At 40.7% G+C, this 19,224-nt stretch overlaps 1 protein-coding gene across 2 annotated transcripts in view; it reads left to right on the plus strand.

The window, feature by feature from the left end:
* Window positions 1–5,513: 5,513 nt before the first annotated feature.
* The window catches only part of mvb12bb (multivesicular body subunit 12Bb), a 32,946-nt gene continuing 19,235 nt past the window's right edge, over window positions 5,514–19,224 (plus strand). For both annotated transcript variants that reach the window (XM_030738076.1, XM_030738077.1), the window contains exons 1-6: window positions 5,514–5,644; window positions 7,042–7,143; window positions 13,374–13,469; window positions 15,297–15,387; window positions 16,413–16,542; window positions 16,692–16,802. In XM_030738076.1, coding sequence (XP_030593936.1) covers window positions 7,051–7,143; window positions 13,374–13,469; window positions 15,297–15,387; window positions 16,413–16,542; window positions 16,692–16,802 — 521 coding nt within the window. In that variant the 5' untranslated portion in view covers window positions 5,514–5,644; window positions 7,042–7,050. The remainder of the gene's footprint in view (window positions 5,645–7,041; window positions 7,144–13,373; window positions 13,470–15,296; window positions 15,388–16,412; window positions 16,543–16,691; window positions 16,803–19,224) is intronic.

The following is a 19,224-nucleotide window of genomic DNA, read 5'->3' on the forward strand; positions in this document are numbered from 1 at the left end:
TAAACTAAACGAATGAAACAAATGCAAGGTTAGATGCATTGATTAGTTCCTACAAGAGTTTTCAGGGGACTAGTAGCCAGAGAAGTTTATAAAAGATAGGGGTATTATCATGATGGCCCCACACTGTCATTAGGATAATGACAGTGTGGCACTGCTCTGAATATGCTGGAATTTCTAGACTCCTGGCAGGAGTCCCAAAACCAAGTATTGTAGCAGTAAAGCCATCCCCTCTGAAGAAACCTAACCTTATATTTGCATTCTTAAAATGAATGCATGTATATGTGTTTAAGTGTTGCATTTTAGATATTGATACAGCAGATGCTTTAACATGTCATACCAGGAAAAAAAAACAGTCAGATATATAAATAACAACAGTAATAATTTTAATGCAAATTTGCATTGCTTATATTGGCCTGCCAGTAAAAATGATTTTCAATACCTGTAATTTCATAACTTAGTGACCACTCCACTGGTAGCCCTCTGTAGCCTGTGGATAAGAGTGCTTAATGCTGGCAATAAACTGAGTGGGATATGTGTCAGTATGAGAAGCCCTGGGAACTGAGAGCATGACAGGAAGATTAGTGAAAAGTACCATGCAACACAATGTAACATCCCCTCTGAGGTGAAAGACGTGATGGTGGCTCATAATGTACGATGTCTCGTTAAACTGGATATCCAGCCGCATGCCTAACCCAACTATTCAAAATTCATAAAGAATTTCAATTTCTGCACAAGATACCTGAGGAACATCTAATTATACAACTGAGAAATGACTGAAGGGTGTAGTAATGGATTGGATGGTGGTGCACTGAAACATCTTGTTACAAACTGGATGGTTTCCTGCATTATATCAGTCAAACTGCTGCAGGGATATAGTACAGCAACAGGTATCTGGCTGTCGAAGGCGCCCATCCTCACCGTGTGCATTCGCTGAGTGAGAGAATCCAAAGGAATAAGACAACGGCAGAGTTGAGAGCAAAGGACGAGGGGATCGTACTGCCCAAAAAAGTGTTTGCAGACTGGATACTGAACACCGTTGTTGAGGTTACTATTTATCTCATGCCAGCCAAGTTGGCACGCACATCTGGCGCTGGGTACTTAGTGCAATTATTTATGATTTCCTCCAAGATTTAAAAGCTCTTCGCCCGGCCTTGTAATGCAGTAACTGATTGCACTGCTAATGTAATTAAGGGGAGATTATGATGTCCACGTGGCACACCAGATGGTGGCATTCACAGCGATGGGGGAAGGCACAACTGGCACACCACTGCACAAGGGCAGTGAGGCGCAGTCAGTCGGAGCAGTCCAGACTCCCCACCAGACGGAGGAAAGTATGTGTGAGCGCGCGCGAGCGAGCGTGTGTGTGTATGTATGTGTGCATGCATTAGTGGTCTGCATGCACAGATGCATGTGAGTGTATGGGTGCATTTAATGATAAGTTGAGCAATAAAGTGTAAGCTGATAGAGATAAGCAAATGTAATATACTACAGAAGCAATTACTTACAGTAAGCTGGTCACATAAGATACACACACAAGTACAAAAATGCAGCACGCAGGTTGAATAAAGACCCACCGGCTGGAAGATTGTGTGCATCCCCTTTTCCAAAAAAAAAAAAAAAAAAGTTGGAATGTTGTGTAAATTGTAAATAACAGAATCCAATGATTTGCAAATAATGTAAACTGTACAGCACATGTAATTGAAAAAAGTAGAAAGACAATCTGTCTGATGTTGAAACTGAGAAATTGTTTTGCTTTTTCAGGTTTTTAAATTTCATCTCAGCTGCTCAGTTTAAAAAAAAAAAGTGTGGAAAAATGTATGTTAAGCAATTTCTTCATTTCTACCTTCTGGCACAGCAAAATGGAGTGTGCAACAGGTCTGGGCTGCAGGCAGGCCAATTTAACACCCAGATTAATTTATAGATTCATGTGTTTGTAATACATACAGAATATAGTTCAGCATTGTGTCACCAAGACTGGCTTTTAAACTGCGTGACAATGATTTCCAAAAATAATTGCAAATTTTATTCAGCCAGACCGGATTTTGCCTTATTCCAACTTAAATGAGCTCCAGGTGGAGATTTAACTTGTATTTATGGGTGCAGTGACGAACTGTGTTCACTGACGCTGGTTTCTTGAGTTCATGCGGTGATTTCCACTGCAGAATTGTGTCAGGGGGAGCTGGAGGTGGCAGAGTTGAGCTTTTTGTTGGGAGTGACCAGGAGGGACAGAATTAAAAAAGAGAGGGAGAGCTCAGGTTGAGCAGTTTGGAGACAAAGCTAGAGAGGCAAGGCTGAGATGGTCTGGACATGCGCAGAGGAGGGATAGTGGATATACTGGACAAAGGATGTTGAAGGTGGAGCTGACAGGAAGGAGGAAAAAAGAAAAGAGGAAGACCACAGAGAAGGTTTATGGATGTAGTGAGCGAGGACATGCAGAGGGTTGGTGTGACAGAGGGTGCTGCTAGGGGTGGGGTGAGATGGAGGCAGATGATCCACTGTGGCGATCCATAAAGAGAGCAGCCGAAAGAAGAAGAAGAAGAAGACCACCTAAGAGCCCAAAAATCATTGAGATTTAATATTGGTTTTCAGCTTTGTCGCTGAAGTACAGGAATATCTCTGCATATATCTCTGTATCTTTTAATGATAACAGATTCCATTTTTTTTTCCAATTTTACCTTGAGAAACGTTATTCCTAAATTGTTGGAATAGTTGGAACAGTTGTTAAAAGAGTGGTGAACCCCTCCCCATCTTTACTAGTGAAAGCCTCAGCCTCTCTGCCATGCTCTGTTTATACTCAGGCATGTTACTGACCTGTTATTAATTAACCTAATTTGTTGTGAAAGATTCCACCAGATGTTCTTTTTTTGTTTGTTCAGCATTAAATAGCGTGCCAGACATCAATTTCAAACTCGAGAACAGTCAAATTTCTCAGTTTCATTAAACATGCTTTCTTTGCATTATTTTCAATTGAGTAAAGATTTGAAATGATTTGCACATTCATGTGTTCTGTTTTTATTTAAATGCAGCGAAGTTCATTGGAAACAGTGTCGTGTTATGTAAAAACATTTCAAGAGGCCTCCTCTTTTTTTATGGATGATTTATTTCGAACTACAGACGTGAAGAATTAGTAAGTGAATATGACGGTTCATACAGTTTCAACTTGTGCAATTCAGTGCTTTGGCCAAAAAAACAGATGGCACAAATGGAAAATTAAATCACATTTGGAGAAGCCATCATGTTTCAGGAGATTTTCCAGCCAGGGCAGCAATGAGACTCGACCAAACTGACCTTTAATTAGAGAAAAGCATGATATCATAGAGCCATGCGAGGCTGTATTCTATGGGGACACTCAGAGCAGGCTTCCTAAAGCTTGTTATTATAAGCTATTCAGGAGACACAGGGTTTTTTTTTTTATGTGTAGACAGAAAAGTGAGGAGGAGGGGGCTCAGGGTTATATATGAAATGAGACCTGCAGATTTCTACACAGCCCATAATGGGCTCACGCGGGTGACGGGGACATTGGGGCGCGGTAGATTTCCCAAGTTGAGATAGGATATTATTACTCTCGGGGTGGCAACATAGAAATCTCCAACTCTGGTCCCTAGTCTAGTGTCAGCAAATTACAGAACACAGTGAATGACCTTTACACGTGGAAAAGAAAACCTCTGCTGTTTTTTTTTTTTTAATCATTCAGGTGCAAAGTTATTCACAAAGGTATAATTTTAGTCCAGGGGCTCTTCTTTCATCCACTGATTACCACTCATGACTGCAGGACTGTTACTAGCGTGTGTGTGTGTGTGTGTGTGTGTGTGTGTGTCTGTGTGTGTGATATTTTGCACATGATAAGATGATCCAGTATTTATGGGGTCAACTTTAAACTGAGATGTGTCATAAAGTATACACGAAACAAAGCGTGAACAGAGAAATCACAGTTTTAATGAACCTTTTCAAAATGCCAGCTGTAATGCTATGCATCCTACACTGGCTGCTCCCCCACAGAAATCTGCCACAGCCATCATTCATCTTACCCCACAACCCTCAGCATGCAATGTGCCACACATTAAAACACTGTAAAAGCTGATGGTTTTCACAGTTAGCATGTGTTGCTGATATCTCCAGACTCTCAACGAGTGTTTCATCACCTATTCCATAATTAGACCATTACTTTAGCAGGTGCACCTCTTCGCAGCTGGAGCATGTGTTGCTCATGTGTGTTTTTTTACTTCTTCTTCTTCTTCTTCTTCTCCTCCGTCTCCTTTTTTCTCCCTACCAAGACCTGAGATTTTAATTTATCAACTTCAGCACCGCCACAAATTTCTACCCAAAATGAGCGCGTTTCAGTGGGCTGTCAACACCTTGATGTGATAGCATGTGCTGGTGCGTGTGAGGTGGGTGGTGGTGATGATACTGGGTGTTACAGGGGCTTACAAAGTAAGAAAATCTTCTTCCACTATGTAAATTAATCTGCTGCGATTATATGCAGCACATATTGACATACAATGAGCTACAAACATCAGTGCTGCACTATATGAGTCAGTATCTTTACACCTATTAATTCCTTTCCTGCCAGCTAGAGGCTATGCAAGAAAAACTGTTCTTTCAAATGATTATTAACTCACATTATGACTTAAAGCAGTAAAATACACCTTTAAAATTGCAATACCAGGTCCTAGTGTAAGTATCTTATCATACAATTATTACACATTTCAGAAAACTAATCATGTTCAGGCATGTAAGTCAGTAAATACATCTCACTGTGTGCGACACTCGGCAAGCATATGGTACCATGTCACAGAGCAGAGCAACAAGTCTTTGATTTGAATGTATTAGGATAATAGTTGCAGAATGAAATAATTTATTTGATTGGTATGGCGGGGGCAGAAATAATAAACTTGATGATGGGAAAGCATCTGTCGCCTGCTGGTGTTTTGGACAAGTCTGCAAAGAAGCTTTCAAGTTTGGTACTCAGAGAGATGCACATCCTAATGTTACAGATAATACACTGGTCTTGGTCTTACTTTGATCTGATTACAGTAACGACATGTGACGATTAGAGAGACAACCAACTGTCAGGAGGCGTGACCTGTAGATATATCCATGTAATGATAGCCATTTATTGAAGCACATGCTTAATTTAGTTACAATAGCCAAATTGGATCACATAAGTTATTGCTAAAAAATACACCCCGGCATGACAAGCTCTGATTTTCTGTGCACACTCTGTTCTCCCTGTACCTTTTTTTAATCTCAGCAGCATCTTATGAGTTTAAGCAAATGTATTTTTTTCATTACCAAAAATTATTTAATAATAGCAGTAAAAATGTAAAAAAAATAAAATAAAAATAAATAAATAAAAATAAATAAATAAAGATGTAAATTTAGTTTGTTGAATAAAATGTTGCATTTTTTTCTTAAATAAATAAATGACAGAAAAATTCTGCTAGGAGGGCATCAACCAAATATTGCATCGTAGTTCTTCCCGTGGACACCAGGAAGTGTTCCCTTCCTACATGTTGGCGTGTAAAGTCCAAAGTCCAAAAGGTGGGCGCGCTAAGCAGGTTAAAAACAAACCGCAGGTAGAGGAGTCTGGGTTGAGCTTCTGTGTCTCACTGTTGAGTTTGTGGCGGGCCTCAAAGTCGTCCAGGTAATTTATAAGGCTGTTAGATGGCAGACATTAGCGTTTTATGACAAGATGCTAGAGCAACGCTTCCAGCATGGGCCTCTCGGTAAAACAGCTGTAACTGGGCACTTGTAAATAACCCCTTCTTATGAAGGACACAGGATAAAGCTAAAACTTAACCCCCATAAAACCTAGCAAAAACCAGAAAGTAGGCTAGCCCACCAGAGAGTAGCTTTTTTAGTCAAGGACCTGCTGTGAGTTTGTAAATATGACTGTCACATACTTGACCGCGGTGTAATTTTATGGGTATAATGTTTCTAATATGCTACCTAACAGGTCAAAATAGGCCAAGTTAACAATATGCAAGTTAACAATATGCAAAATAAATAGGTACACGTTTAAATAAGTTGTAAGATTATATATATATATATATATATATATATATATATATATATATATATATATATATATATATATATATATATATATATTTATATATATATATATCAGCTTTATTTATCAGCTTTATTTATCAGCTTTATTTATCAGCTGGTATGGCTCTCTTGAATTATAATTCTTGATATAACTTACAACCATGCTATTCAAGCCTGTACACTGTGTTGGACTACATAGTTTGGAAATGAAATATGCTTGGAATGTTTTCCTTTCTTCTTTTTTAATCTGCATGGATAACTTCTCCAGGCCTTGTTTTCGTGCAGGAAAAACAAAGCTCATTTTAAACAAATGAATGTTACAAAGAGATTCTTCAATCTATTAGCTAATTTGCTATCCTGTTTCATTTGAATAAGTACAGCTATCTAGCATTTGTTAAAGAGACAGCTGTTTTCTGGAGTAAAACCCCTAATTTGATCAGCTTAATTGCAATAGATTTTCTAAATATCAAGATTGAATGCTGCAACTTTGTCAGTTAGTGCAAGAATGCTTTAAACCTAATCTAATAAAATTGCGTAAGGGAACCTTTTGTAAAGCCACTTACCCCGTAAGAGGCTTGCATACCCATTAGGAAAAAATTCCCTTAGACAGGAATAGATAGCAATTGATTGGGACTTCCTTGAAAATATGTGATCACTCCCTCCTAATTTGTGATTTGGTGAAGTCATTGGGTAGTCTCCAAATGCTGTTTTGTCACTGGTCTCACTTGTCATTTGATCCTGGATTAGGTGGCCACTTTTTCTTCTAGATCCTAATAAGCCTCATCAAGAAGTCAATATTGTGGCCATTTTAGCCAAGAAACGTTATGTGCAGTCTCTGTGTAATGACCGCCAGAGGTGAAATCCACATTTTATATTACTATTATTCTGTGTGTGTGTGTGTGTGTGTGTGTGTGTGTGTGCACGCAGAAAGACAAAGAAAACTGTTGATACCAAAGTTGTGATGATGCTCTTCTGCTTTTCTACCAGCTCTGCGACATGTCTGAAGTCAGCAGCCAGTTGCCTCTAGACCCGATCTCTGCAGTTGGAGTGGTCTCTTCACTCAGCAAGGTCCCTGATGACTACTACGTTGTGAGTAGAAACATCCTGAGCATAGATTGTATATTTAAAACTAGACAAACACACCATGGAATCACCCGTTGCTGTGTAAAGCCTCATTGTTAGCATACTGCTTACCACAATGTTGTAACCATATTTGGATGAGTGGGTGGAGTGCTGACGCTACCAAGCTTGGTTATTAAGCTGCACCCTTAGTTTGCAGGAGGCCACTGCCCGGACACAGACACTTGCTAATTAGTGCTAAGTAACAAACTCATTCACCAAAATGGACTATTTTGATGGGCTGTTCCTATAAATAATGTACAGAAAGCCAGTTTAATTAAATATTTTCCAATAGGCACCAATGCCAAAAAGACAGTGGAAGGCTCCAGTTCTGTGACTAAAATTAGCAGAGGTGACGCCGAGCAGCTGTAACTACACGTGTCAGCATCCGTCTGTCAGTCAAAGCTGCCATACACCTAACCTTGCACTTTAAACTCTGTTTAAAGTTTAAAACTTAGAAATGTCCACTTAAGCAACTGATCAGTGTCAGGACTGATCCAGCCATAATTTAATGGCGTGATATATGCAAAGAATGTAAAATAATAAAATAAAGCAAATAACAATTTAAAAAAAAAATCCAAAGTCAACCTCAGCCTATTTTATTGCTCCGTGGCTCCTAAAGCTTGTTCAAGACATGCCATTTATAATTATTATGAACTGTAGTGACCTGCCTGCATGTTTGCTACAAGAGGCTCACAGGTTCAGTTTTGCACTTATTGCACTGTTAAAATTTTAAACTATTTTCACTAATATTATGATAGGGCCAGAATCCCAATTAGAGATCTAATTAAGATTGATTTTTGCTTTCTGTACATGCAACTGTTGAAAGTGATTGTGTAGCATAATGCACACCCAGGGTGTTGGCAGCCTTTCAAGGTGTTTTTGTAAGCTCTGCTAGATGACTTATTCATAAAGTTTGCTGTGATGATTAGAAGGATTCCCTTCATTGGTTGCCACCAGTATTGTAGACATACCAGAGGCAAGGTTTAATGATGTTTGGTTGATGCCCCTATCATTTAAGTTTGTCCTCATGTTTTCTTTATATTCAAGCCTCACAGCATCTTCACCATTAACAGGAATGTGAAGTAGTGCAGGGTAGGCTGCTTAATTATATATATATTTTTTGGTATAACTTAGTTTAAAGGGTAAAAAAAGAGAAGATGGTGCATAAGTTTAACAAAGCACAAAACAAGCTCAAGGGCAGATCTCTCTTCCTCTTTCCTTCTAACATTCGAGCTTCTTTTGTTTTCACTAGGCCCCCAAACCCTCCCTCTTTAGTTATTATCTCTTCCTGCTCCACCCAACACACCCAGCTTGTTCACATCAAGCAGATGATGGTGGGTTGGCATCAGAGAGGAGCCACTGGCAGGGAAACTGTACACACCACACAGTGACAAACACAGGGAGACCCCATTAGACTTGGAGGGTGGTAGACATGTAGTTTAAAATGTTGAAACATTTTGGACTTTCTGCTTATTTTAGAAAGAGGGACTGGTTGGCAGCCTCCAGGTGGTACTTGCAATATGTTCATGATTTGGAATTTCAGTTAAAACAGCCGTTAAAAACAAAGATGACCGGGGTACAGTGTGCACAGCTGCTCATAAATCTGATAATCACTCAGCGTTTGCAGAAAATACTGTTGTTGCATAAGAACTTATTGACCAAAGTTAGCTGGTTATCACTTTAGTTGTGTCAGTATCTGAGTTTTGGCTGCTCCCTTGTCACAAGGGGTCACCATAGCAGGTAGCTCCTCATGTCTGATTTGGCAGATTTTATGCTGGATGCCCTTCCTGAAGCAAACCCAAAGGGGATTTGTGTCTTTGGAGATCTTTTGCTTGTGTAAACCACTACACTATGAGCCCACTTCCACTATGGAGCCATAGCTTAACGGTAAATTGATAAACTTTTAGTAAAAAGCCTCAAGGACTATTGATCTATTGTAAGTGTGTCATAATAAATAAATCCTAACACCATAAAAAATATTCCAATCAGCCTCAGGTGCACTTTGTGTTAGACTCGCCATCTATCAGCATGAACCAAGATGATGAACATGGCAAATATTGTAGTTGCTAAATTTTATATTGCTAAGCATTGTTCATATGCATTGTTGTGAGCTTGTTTGCATGCATTTATTAGCATTTAGTTTATGTAAAGTATTGCTGTGCCTATCAGTGTTTTAGCCAGCAGTTGATCGCCCAGTGCTGCGCTGGGCTGAGAATTTCACCGGTTTGCTACCCGAACTATCTCTGCAATTAGCAAGCAGGCGCGGCCATCAGCATTAGCAAGCGGTTGCCAGATACCCCCAAGGGGGACCCCCCCCCGGTCATCCGATACCTGTCTTTTTCTTCTAGCGCGATCATTGCCTATGTATAGCTTTCCAAAATGTGGCATAGCTTGGTTGTCAAATCTTAGGACCAGATTCGGTTGTGTAATAATAAATCTGAGGGATTTCTCTATCTGAGATATTATAGGTAAGACAGGGTAGGATACTTGTTTGTAGGAAACAGGATTGCATTAAAACCTTTAGTCAGATAATTCAGTCTGCATTATTTTTTCTGTATAAAGTCAAATTTGAAAAAGGCATGATTCAAGGTAAGATCTTAAAGAATAAAAAGTTAAGTGCAACCTCCAAGATAAAATTCAAGGTCTTTCAGGCTCATAAGCTCTATTTAAAATGCATTTGTTCCATCTTCAAGAATATCTTTTTGAACATCGCTATGTGGTCTTTCATCTGCAAACTTGAAATACAAACAAAAATATCTGCACTTAGCATCAGTCTCCTAATGCACCACTGAGGAGGGAAAGTCTCAGGATATTAGCTGTATTGATTTTTGCTTTCCTTTCATATAAGAAATCTTTTCAAATTCCTCCTTAATACGGACTGTTCACCATACTTTCCGTATATTTTATAAAGAAGATCAAAGAGCTGATTAACTCTTTTGCTCTCTGATACCGTACGCTCACATCTCTGAACTTGAGCAGGTTGTTCCAAAACAAGAGAGCACAGGCCCAGATCAAACGCTGTCCCACTGGGATCAGGAGCTTTGCTAAAGCACCAGCAGCCACCTAACATCAAACACATTGAGTAGACTCTTGCTCACTCATGCTCTGTTCGTGGGTTGCAAAGGGGCTATGGCAGCTAGCGTCTTCCCCCTGCTTTAAGCTAAACTAATTTCCCCCACGCTTTAGCGCCCAGTCTACCACACACTCTGAATCTCAACAAGAAAGCCAAATAGATTTCAAAGTAACTGCACCTTTAGTTCTTTAAAGCACATGTATTATGCTTTTTGGATTTTCACCTCTTCTTCTGTCATATATGATTTTTGTGCCTGTGAAACAGCTGCAAAGTTACAAAAAAAAAAAAGGTCATCCAGAAAAGTTATTCTCTGTCCAAAATGTCTTGTTAGCAGTCTGTGTTTTTCTGCATGACTTATCTACGTTACTGCACATTTGCTTAGTGGCCACCGAGTGGCTAGTTAGACACACACTCGGACAAACAATATAAGGCTGCGTCGCAGCATTATTATGTACTTGTTAATGCTGCCTCTCTGACTGTAAATGATCTCAGCCATGAGCAAAAAATGTAGGCATTGTTAGCTGTAAAATGTTGGTGTGAAACCAATAAACACTCAGCTGGCTTTTCATTAGCCTTCCCTGATATATATTTTTTAAAAAGTAAAAACAACAACAAAGGGATTCAGAGGGGTCATACTCTACCAAGGCTAATACTGTATTCAGTCATTTAAAAGAAAGTGATCTTTCTTTAAAATGGCCCAAATTTGGGCGCCTGGGTGGCTTAGTGGTGAAGCCGGCGACCACATACACACGCCGCGTTGCGGTGCGGGCAGCGCGGGTTTGCGTCCCGGCCCGGCGCCGCTTTGCCCACGTGTCTTCCCCTGTATCTTTCCCCCATTTCCTGTCTCTCTCCACTGTCACAAAAAGCCGCTGTGGCCAAAAATGGGAAAAAAAAAAATGGCCCAAATTTAAAGGGCACTCATGTGTACCTGCTCCACATTCAGTTAGACTCAGTAGTTTTTCCCATAATCCTAATGACAGGCAGACAAACAGAACTGCAAACATAGTTTATAGAGGCTTTTTCAGAGCAATAAATTATAATGATGGAAGTCATTTCTGGGAATGGTGATGGTGTTGTATGAAAGTATTGTGCATACTCTTCCACTTAGAGCATGAAACCAACTTCTCCTTTACTCCGTCCAGCTGACCAGTCACAACAGACTGGTCTTTTAATAAGGTGACAGGAAGCGACAGGATCTTAATGGGGTTCTTTTAAATCACTGAAATACACAACTTTTCAGCTATTTTAATAGACTCCAAAATGAAAAAGCTGTAAATAACCACAGGATGTTCTTTTTAATATATTGTCAGAAAGTTGATTTATTTAAAAATAGGATCTGAAATACTGTTCGGCTTCTGTGTTTATCTTTGTTTCCCTGTGCCTCTCATATTTTGTCTTCACCTGGTTTTGCTCTCCAGAGATTTTTGATTTTATGCCTTTATGTCTGTATTCACAGCTGTGCTTCATAGCAACTTGCTGGTAAAGCCTGTCTCCAGAGATGCTTCATAGGAATATTCAGTACCCCCTAAAGACTTGTTTCATGGGTGGGCTTTTAGATCACTGCGAGCGTAAGCTTTTAAGAAGCAGTAGTTGAATCTGACATTGCATTTTAAATCAAATGACACGACCATATTTCAATATCAGAGGTATGATATCTCTTATCAGACAGGTGACATTCTTTTCATTGAAGTCAGCGTAATGATGGAGCCATACAGTGGCACACTTGTATGTATTAGACAAGATCCACTACAAGTTTACACATGCTTTTTCTGCCGTGGCTCAGCAGTTGGCGTTTCAAATTCAAGCTGCGTCGCATTCTTGCTGCCGGCGGCTGTGGCAGGATGATGCCTGAGGTGCCTCCTCGGAGGACCGTGCCCTCGTTACTCCTCAACTTGACTTTGGGTTTCACAAAGCGAGCCCTTTGTTTACGCTGACAGGATGCGCTGGCTACTGACCTGGAAAAAGGTGGCCAAGACGGGTTGTCTTGTAAGGAAGTAAGGGAGGCTGGTGATGTATTGGCTCCTTCTGGGACCTTTCATGAAAGTGCTGTGGAGAGGCCCTGCAATCCCTCTCTCTGCTCATCTTCTCCTCTTTCTCTCTCTCATCCTGCTATCTGTCTCTGTTCCCCACTCTAGTCTCTGCTCTCATCCCATCTAGTCAGGGGTGGTTTTGCATGAATCTCCCCATACCATGCCCCCCCCCCCACCAGTCACCGGGGTCATTCATCATTATTGTCAAGGGGGTAATGTGTGTGGGTGGGTGCAGAGATCTATGACTTCTTCATTTGAATGAACCTCATTAGATTGACTCTTCTTTGTAAAGGATCCCTTTAGAAAATAACTCTGGCAGTTATTTAGGTTATTCTCACATGATAGCCAATGGAACATGACGCTTCAGCCAAGCATGTTTGCTCGAACGATGGGAGAGTCTCTGTGATGCAGTCTGCAGGTTATATTTTGCTTTATCACTCTGCCCTGCATACCTAAATTTACATAGCAATGTACTATAGGACCTTGAGCTTGACTTGTGGTGCCCACATGCTGTCAATTTGATGCAATCTCTTTTTTTACTCACTCTGCCGCTCGTTTACAACTATGAATGAGCCTATTGTGCAAGGGCAAGCTGCTCAGGTCTTTGATATTAGACTTTAAATTCTTTCTAAGTTATTTTTAGAAAAGGCTGTCTCCTTAAATAAAATAAATCTATTCGTGTATGTGTGTGTGTGTCTCAGTGTCTCAGTCTCAGTTTACCTGCGTCTTAGTCGTGGAATATTACAGAAAGTTTATTTAAAAAAAAAGATACATCCACATTTACCATAAATATATTCCCACAATGAAGTTTGCTTCCCTTATTAGAGCAGATCCTTGTCAGGGCATCTTTAATCAGCCCAGTCCCAAGAGATGATATTTTTAGCCACCTTTTTGGAGGCTAAGACTCCTTTACCCACGCAGAGCACTAATGAGATGGAGCAGCAGTGTAGGCAAGCGTTAATTACGGCTAGTATGCAAAGGAAGAGGCAAAAGCGGCACGCTCATGGCATACATACATTAACTTTATCCCACCTCCTGCATGTTTTCTCTCTCCTTGTTTTTTTTTTTTTTTTTTTTCTATTTTTTCCACGTAGGTTGCACAAACAACAGATGGCTCTGACGCCGACCTGTGGAAGGACGGCTTATTCAAATCCAAGGTCACTCGCTACCTCTGTTTCACCAGAAAAACTGTAAGCGTGAATGTAAACTTCTCCCTTTTCCTATGCATTCTGCACTAGCTCCTCATCTGCTGCACCTTTCTTTGTTTGCCAGCGGTTATTAGCTCACTTTTTGCTGCCAGGATATCTTAATGCACTTTGCACTTTTATGAGTGAAAGTCCAACTTAAAAAAAAAAAAAGAAAAAAAAAAAAAAGCCAGTACCTGTATCTAAAATGGATATGCATGCATATCCTGGATGAATAATACCTTGTAGAGGTATTTTTCATGTTGGAGGCCCTCCTGAGGATATTATTTATGTTTATTCATGAAATAACGGTGAGCTGTATTTTAACTATTCCAATTTATTCGATCAACAGCGGCCCTGTAGAGAAAATGGTTAGCACGCGGTGATTGTTGAAAGCAGATGTACATATATTCAACTTTTTGAATCTGAAAATACTCCCTTTTTATGCAAGAAAAAAATCCTATAGGATATATATAGAAAGCTTCCAATTTGAGTAGCCAAGACTGCTCTGTGGCTGAAATGATCTTTCCATTTTATTTCCCATAATGCTGTCGGGTCACTTTTTTTTGACTCCTCTCCTGCCTGCAGCCTACAGCTGATGTGTTTCTGCTTGGCTGTCAGCTGCTCTGTGGCCATAAATACACCTGCTTACATTGCCAGGATAATCAACCTGTCTAACCTCAGCACATACAGCTTACTATTGGTTGTCTATTAATTAAGTTTCCGTGGGTTGCAGGTGGATGATGCAGGCAGTAAACAAAACCTGCATTTTTGTTATTACTTTGCATCAGCTCAATTTTAGGACTTAATCAAGTCCGATTCTTTTTCGGCATGTCCTCTTAAAGCCAGGCAACTTGGCAGCGGCTGCCTCGTGCCCGAGCGCAATCTGGCCCTCGGTTTAGTATATAGCATACAAATAGCCTTTCCCTAGTTCCTGTATATTATCTTAAAATGCGTGTCCACATTGTTTTGAAGAGTTTGACACAAATAAAACATGACAGAGCCATCAACAAAGGCTATTTTGTCTGCCAGTCAATGGAGCTTCCGCTGTAATTGTCTATGACAAAAACAGATTCTGTAGAATTAGCCCCTGTATTATGTGGGGAGAAGTAAATAGTTTGTGATTTATCATACTCTAGGTTGAAGGTAGATAGCCCCCTTTGTCAGGTTGCAAAGGAAAAATTCTTCCCGGGAAAAAAGGGGAAAACACTAAAAAAAAAAAAAAAAAAAAAAGGTTTCATGCATAGTAATAACATTCATCCATATTCCTCCTTACGTCAGTGTAAAAACTATGAATAAAAAATGTCTCTAATGGTAATGACTGTCGGGCAACAGTGGCAGTGGAATCCAGGCTTTTCGGACGCATCAAGTCACGCCTGGCTCGCCCCACTCTCTACTGCCGCTGTGTATTATTGCAATTTATTATGGCAAAAAATGAAAATGTAATGGGAGACAGGGAAGAGTCATGCTTGAAAATGTCAACTACACAGTCCGTGATTATTTTTAACTAGTCCCATTCTGTTGATCAGACTGCCTGCTCTGTCTCCCATCACCCGATAGCTTCTCGCCAAAAGGTTGAGAATGATTACAAGTTCACACATGCATTCTCTCACTCCAGAAAAAGCTATTAGAGAGTAATTACTTGAGCTATTTTGTCAACCATTCTCTTTAGAGACTTCTTGAGCTTTTAGTAAATCATTGAGTCTATTATCGCTACATTTTCCTTCCTGAGCTCCAAAAATGACTAACCTTTTCTCATCTTGCTCTCTGTCCTTTCAAAAGTTGAATTTGCATATATTATTTTAAAGTTCCTGCCTCTGCGCTGTCGTGCAGGGGCCAGATGTTGTCGTGGACATGAAGCTGGCTGATATTAAAGACGCTCTGCCACGGTTGTTCACACCTGTGCAAGAAACAATGGACACAAGTAGGTAAACAGTCAGTACCGACCATGGGCTCGCTCCCTTCCTCTTGTTTTTCCTTTTTTTCTCCACTCTCTGACCGGCTTATGCGGAGGTCCTCAGGGGCAGCTTTGCTTGAGATAGTGAATGTTTTATGGGTGCAGGTTAGCTTAATTTATGGCAGGCTGTGGGAATAAAATAAACATTTTGCCCTGGAGGTACAAGAGAAGAGAATCATGAGTCATTGTTTATCTCAGCTGGAGCTGTGCTTTTCTTTATGAGGGCCTTATTTATGTATTTATTTGGGGAGAGGACGAGTGGATGGGGGTTATCTAATATTAATGAAATGCATTCCCCAATGCTTTAGTGCTTTTTGAGTGCTACGTATTTCCCCCTCGCTATCCACGCCGCGGAAATGTAATAATATTTTGGTGTGGGGAGTGAGGACAGCTTGTTTATTATTTTTATTATCATTGCATTTACACTGCACTTTCCAGTGTTGCCGGGGAAATAAATGAGCAAGGCACAGATGCAATATAGGAAAGCATGGCAATGCTTTTTTGCCAGAATGAAGAAAAGAGATTATGTTTTGTTTGGCTATGTTGTAATTTAATGTTTTATTACTTTATGTGAATCCATGTTTAATGTATACATGTGACATTATGTATGAGTTTCTATCTAGAATATTGAGTTTAAATCCCCGTTGTGCACTAAAGCTGATGGAGGATTCACTTAGTTCTGTCATTTTACCTACTAAAACGATAAAAATGATAATAACGCATGTGAATTTTGTGGCTTTCCAGTGTCCACTCATTTCCCCTTTGAGCACAGCAAGTCACCCACAAACTGATATTAGCTCATCTTTTATTCGGAGACTGGTAATGACTAAATAGCAAAGCATAAATGGGATTTGTGAATATATATTTTTCCTCGAGGCTGAAAATGTCGACAGATTTCTTTTTAGTTTTGGCCACAAACTCAGCAGAAGACAGAGCTGAACGCACAACCAACAATTCCTTTCTGACATCCTCATATGTACTTGACTCATCAGAGGAAGCTGCCATGAGGAAGAGGAGGCTCCTCGTGAAAATGAGCCCTCGTGAGGATGTGAAGACAGCTGTGTATGACATCCAGATCAGTGGAAAGTCCAAGAACCATCTTGTTAACTACACCTGTGTGGGGTGAGGTATTTGACAGTGGGGATGAATGAAATGATGATTTTTTTGTTACTTTTTTTGGTCACAATCTAAGATTGTTTTGTCATCTGCAGGTAAAACTGCCAACCTAGCCTGTTAAACACTTGTGCGTCACCTTTTTCATTCTTACACAGTGAAATAAACAATATGGGAATATGGTATCGGATGGGAGATGTTCGTCAGCATCAGTTGCCACGAGACACGCCGAGCAGGATTGAAAGCGACGGCCCGCTCGGCGCAGCGAGGTAACAGTGTGGTGTGATATTCAGCTGTGCGTCATGAGTTTCAACCTCCCTCCTTGTTTTCCTTTTTATTTCCTGTGCTTGTGAGCTTTTGTTACGCTTCTATACCTCATGTACGCCGCTAAAGACACAAGCAATTGATCACTCCCAAGCAATCTTCTGTAAAGGTTGTTGCTGGACAAGAAGGTAGCGAGGGTGAACTGGATAGACGGGGCTAACTAGACAGGATCCCCTGAACACAACACAAGTTCAATGAGGGCTAAACTCCTGCTATTTGTGTAGCGTCCCAGGAGGCAGAGCGAGGTCGCTCCTCCGATTGTGGTGACAGGAGTGTTGCAGTGTGCAGACAAAAAAAATAAGGAGGAGATGTAGCCCGGAGAGGGAGCGACAGCTGCAGAGGAAGAGAGAACACCAAGATCTCCTCCATGCTGGAATTTGCGTGTCCCCCTCCTCTGCTCACGCTGCTCCGGCTTCCTCCGCCTCAGGCCTCAGAGTGAATGGAGCAAACCTTTGTACTGTGTCCAGAACAAACAGCTCAATTATTCATCACAATGAAGAGCTGGGGATTTCCCCAGCAAATTGTAAATAAACAATCGAGACTCCTTTGGTGTGGCGGTGCTGCGGAGAGTGAAGCTTGGCACAGCGTTCGGATGTCTTTGCCAGCTTGAAGTGCAGTGTTCTGCCATCTTGTGCCGGGGCCGAGCAAAAGCCACTTAAAAGCTTCAACAGGCTGGAGTGGTGGAAGCCTGCAGGAGTATTCAAAACAGAGCTTCTGTTCACGCGGCCATGCAGCGGGATGAAAACAATAAAAATGGACAGCTGTTGATTCGAAACCCAAGTTCAGGCCGTGCAGAGATTTGTGAATCGTCCATATTTTCGAAGCCGATGGTCAATAATCTTTGATGTGTTGAAGTTATGTCGAGAGCTCAGGCCCATGTGCGCCTTCACAGCTCTCTTGCCGGTAATCCTCAGTTCTTTTGAAGCCCACTTTCAAGTTGGTGAGGCACAGAGGTTGGAATAAATTGCGCCTCGAAGCGACTCACACACACACACACACACACACACACACACACACACACACACACACACACACACACACACACACACACACACACACACACACACCCCTCCACCCCCTCTTGATGCCTGCTGAGATCACAGGCTGCTGTTTTTGTGTTAACATTAAAATTCATTCCACAGTCAGAGTCTTCTTTTGAGAGCATTTCCATCCGTAATGCACTGACGCATAAGGACGAAACTGTGGGCAATTTATGCAGTGGCAGTTCTTACATGCACTTCAGACAGCCGTACATATAGCCATAAATAGTTCTGTAATTTTTTTTTTTTAAGTCACAGATAAGATAGTTTGACACAGTGATTTATAAGCAGCTCCTCAACAAGCACGGATTCCCTAAAGAAGTACAGTAACACAGTGTAACTGTCTGTGTAGTGTTACGCCACTATACTTTATTCATATTCAGCAAGAGAAAATTCTCTCCTTCATGCCTCCTTCGGGCTATCTATTACAACTTTATGGCCTTTGGAGAATAGCACCTCTTAAATTTAAGTGCTCTTTACAGTCAGTGGAAAAGATGTTTTAAATACAGTCAATAATGTGTAAATTTTTAATGGCCCTTATAATTTTGAAAGCTGCAGTGATCCCTCTCAAATGTTAAGTTGCCTCAGGCAGCGAGAGCTCGTTAGGGTTGTATACAAACGTAAACCGCAAATCAGGTTTTTCAGCAGCACAAAGCTGCAGTAACTGCAGAGCGTTGCATCATTATGGGATGCGCGCAGTTATTGTATTGAGGGCGAGGTGTTATATTTAAATTGCTTTGGTATTGCTTTTGTCAGCTGTAAACACAGGGGTCTGCAGAGCTTGGGCGGTTTCAGTTTCACTTTCAGAGTCCTAAATTGAATTTACAAAAATCTTAAAACACTTTAGCTTTTCTTTGTTTCTTGTTATGAATTGTTTCTGTATAAAATAATGAACTGGACACGTGGCCTGTTGAGTGCTTTGTTGAGTTCCAGTCAGCACCATCAGATCTATTTTATCCACTGTTATTACTGTTAGGCACAATATAGGCAAATGTGTACTAGGCTTATGGCTGCAAATAATTACTTACTTTATTGAGCGTTCTGCTGATTTTCTTTAATAATTAGTCATTCAGCTTGTTTATGAAATAATCACTATAAAAGTATTTTCAAACAGCCGTGAAAACTTCCCCCAGTCCATGAGACTGGAGTTGCAAAAATGAAATTGCTTGTTTTGTGTGGCACGGTGGCGGGGTGGTTAGCGCTGTTGCCTCGCAGCAACAGTTCAAATCCACCATCTGGCTGCAGCATTTGTGTGTGGAGTTTGCATGCTCTCCCTGTGTCTGCGTGGGTTCTCTCCGGGTACTCTGGCTTCCTCCCACACTCCAAA

Source organism: Archocentrus centrarchus, chromosome 9 (assembly GCF_007364275.1).
Source record: "Archocentrus centrarchus isolate MPI-CPG fArcCen1 chromosome 9, fArcCen1, whole genome shotgun sequence".
In the NCBI taxonomy this organism is placed as follows: Eukaryota; Metazoa; Chordata; class Actinopteri; order Cichliformes; family Cichlidae; genus Archocentrus; species Archocentrus centrarchus.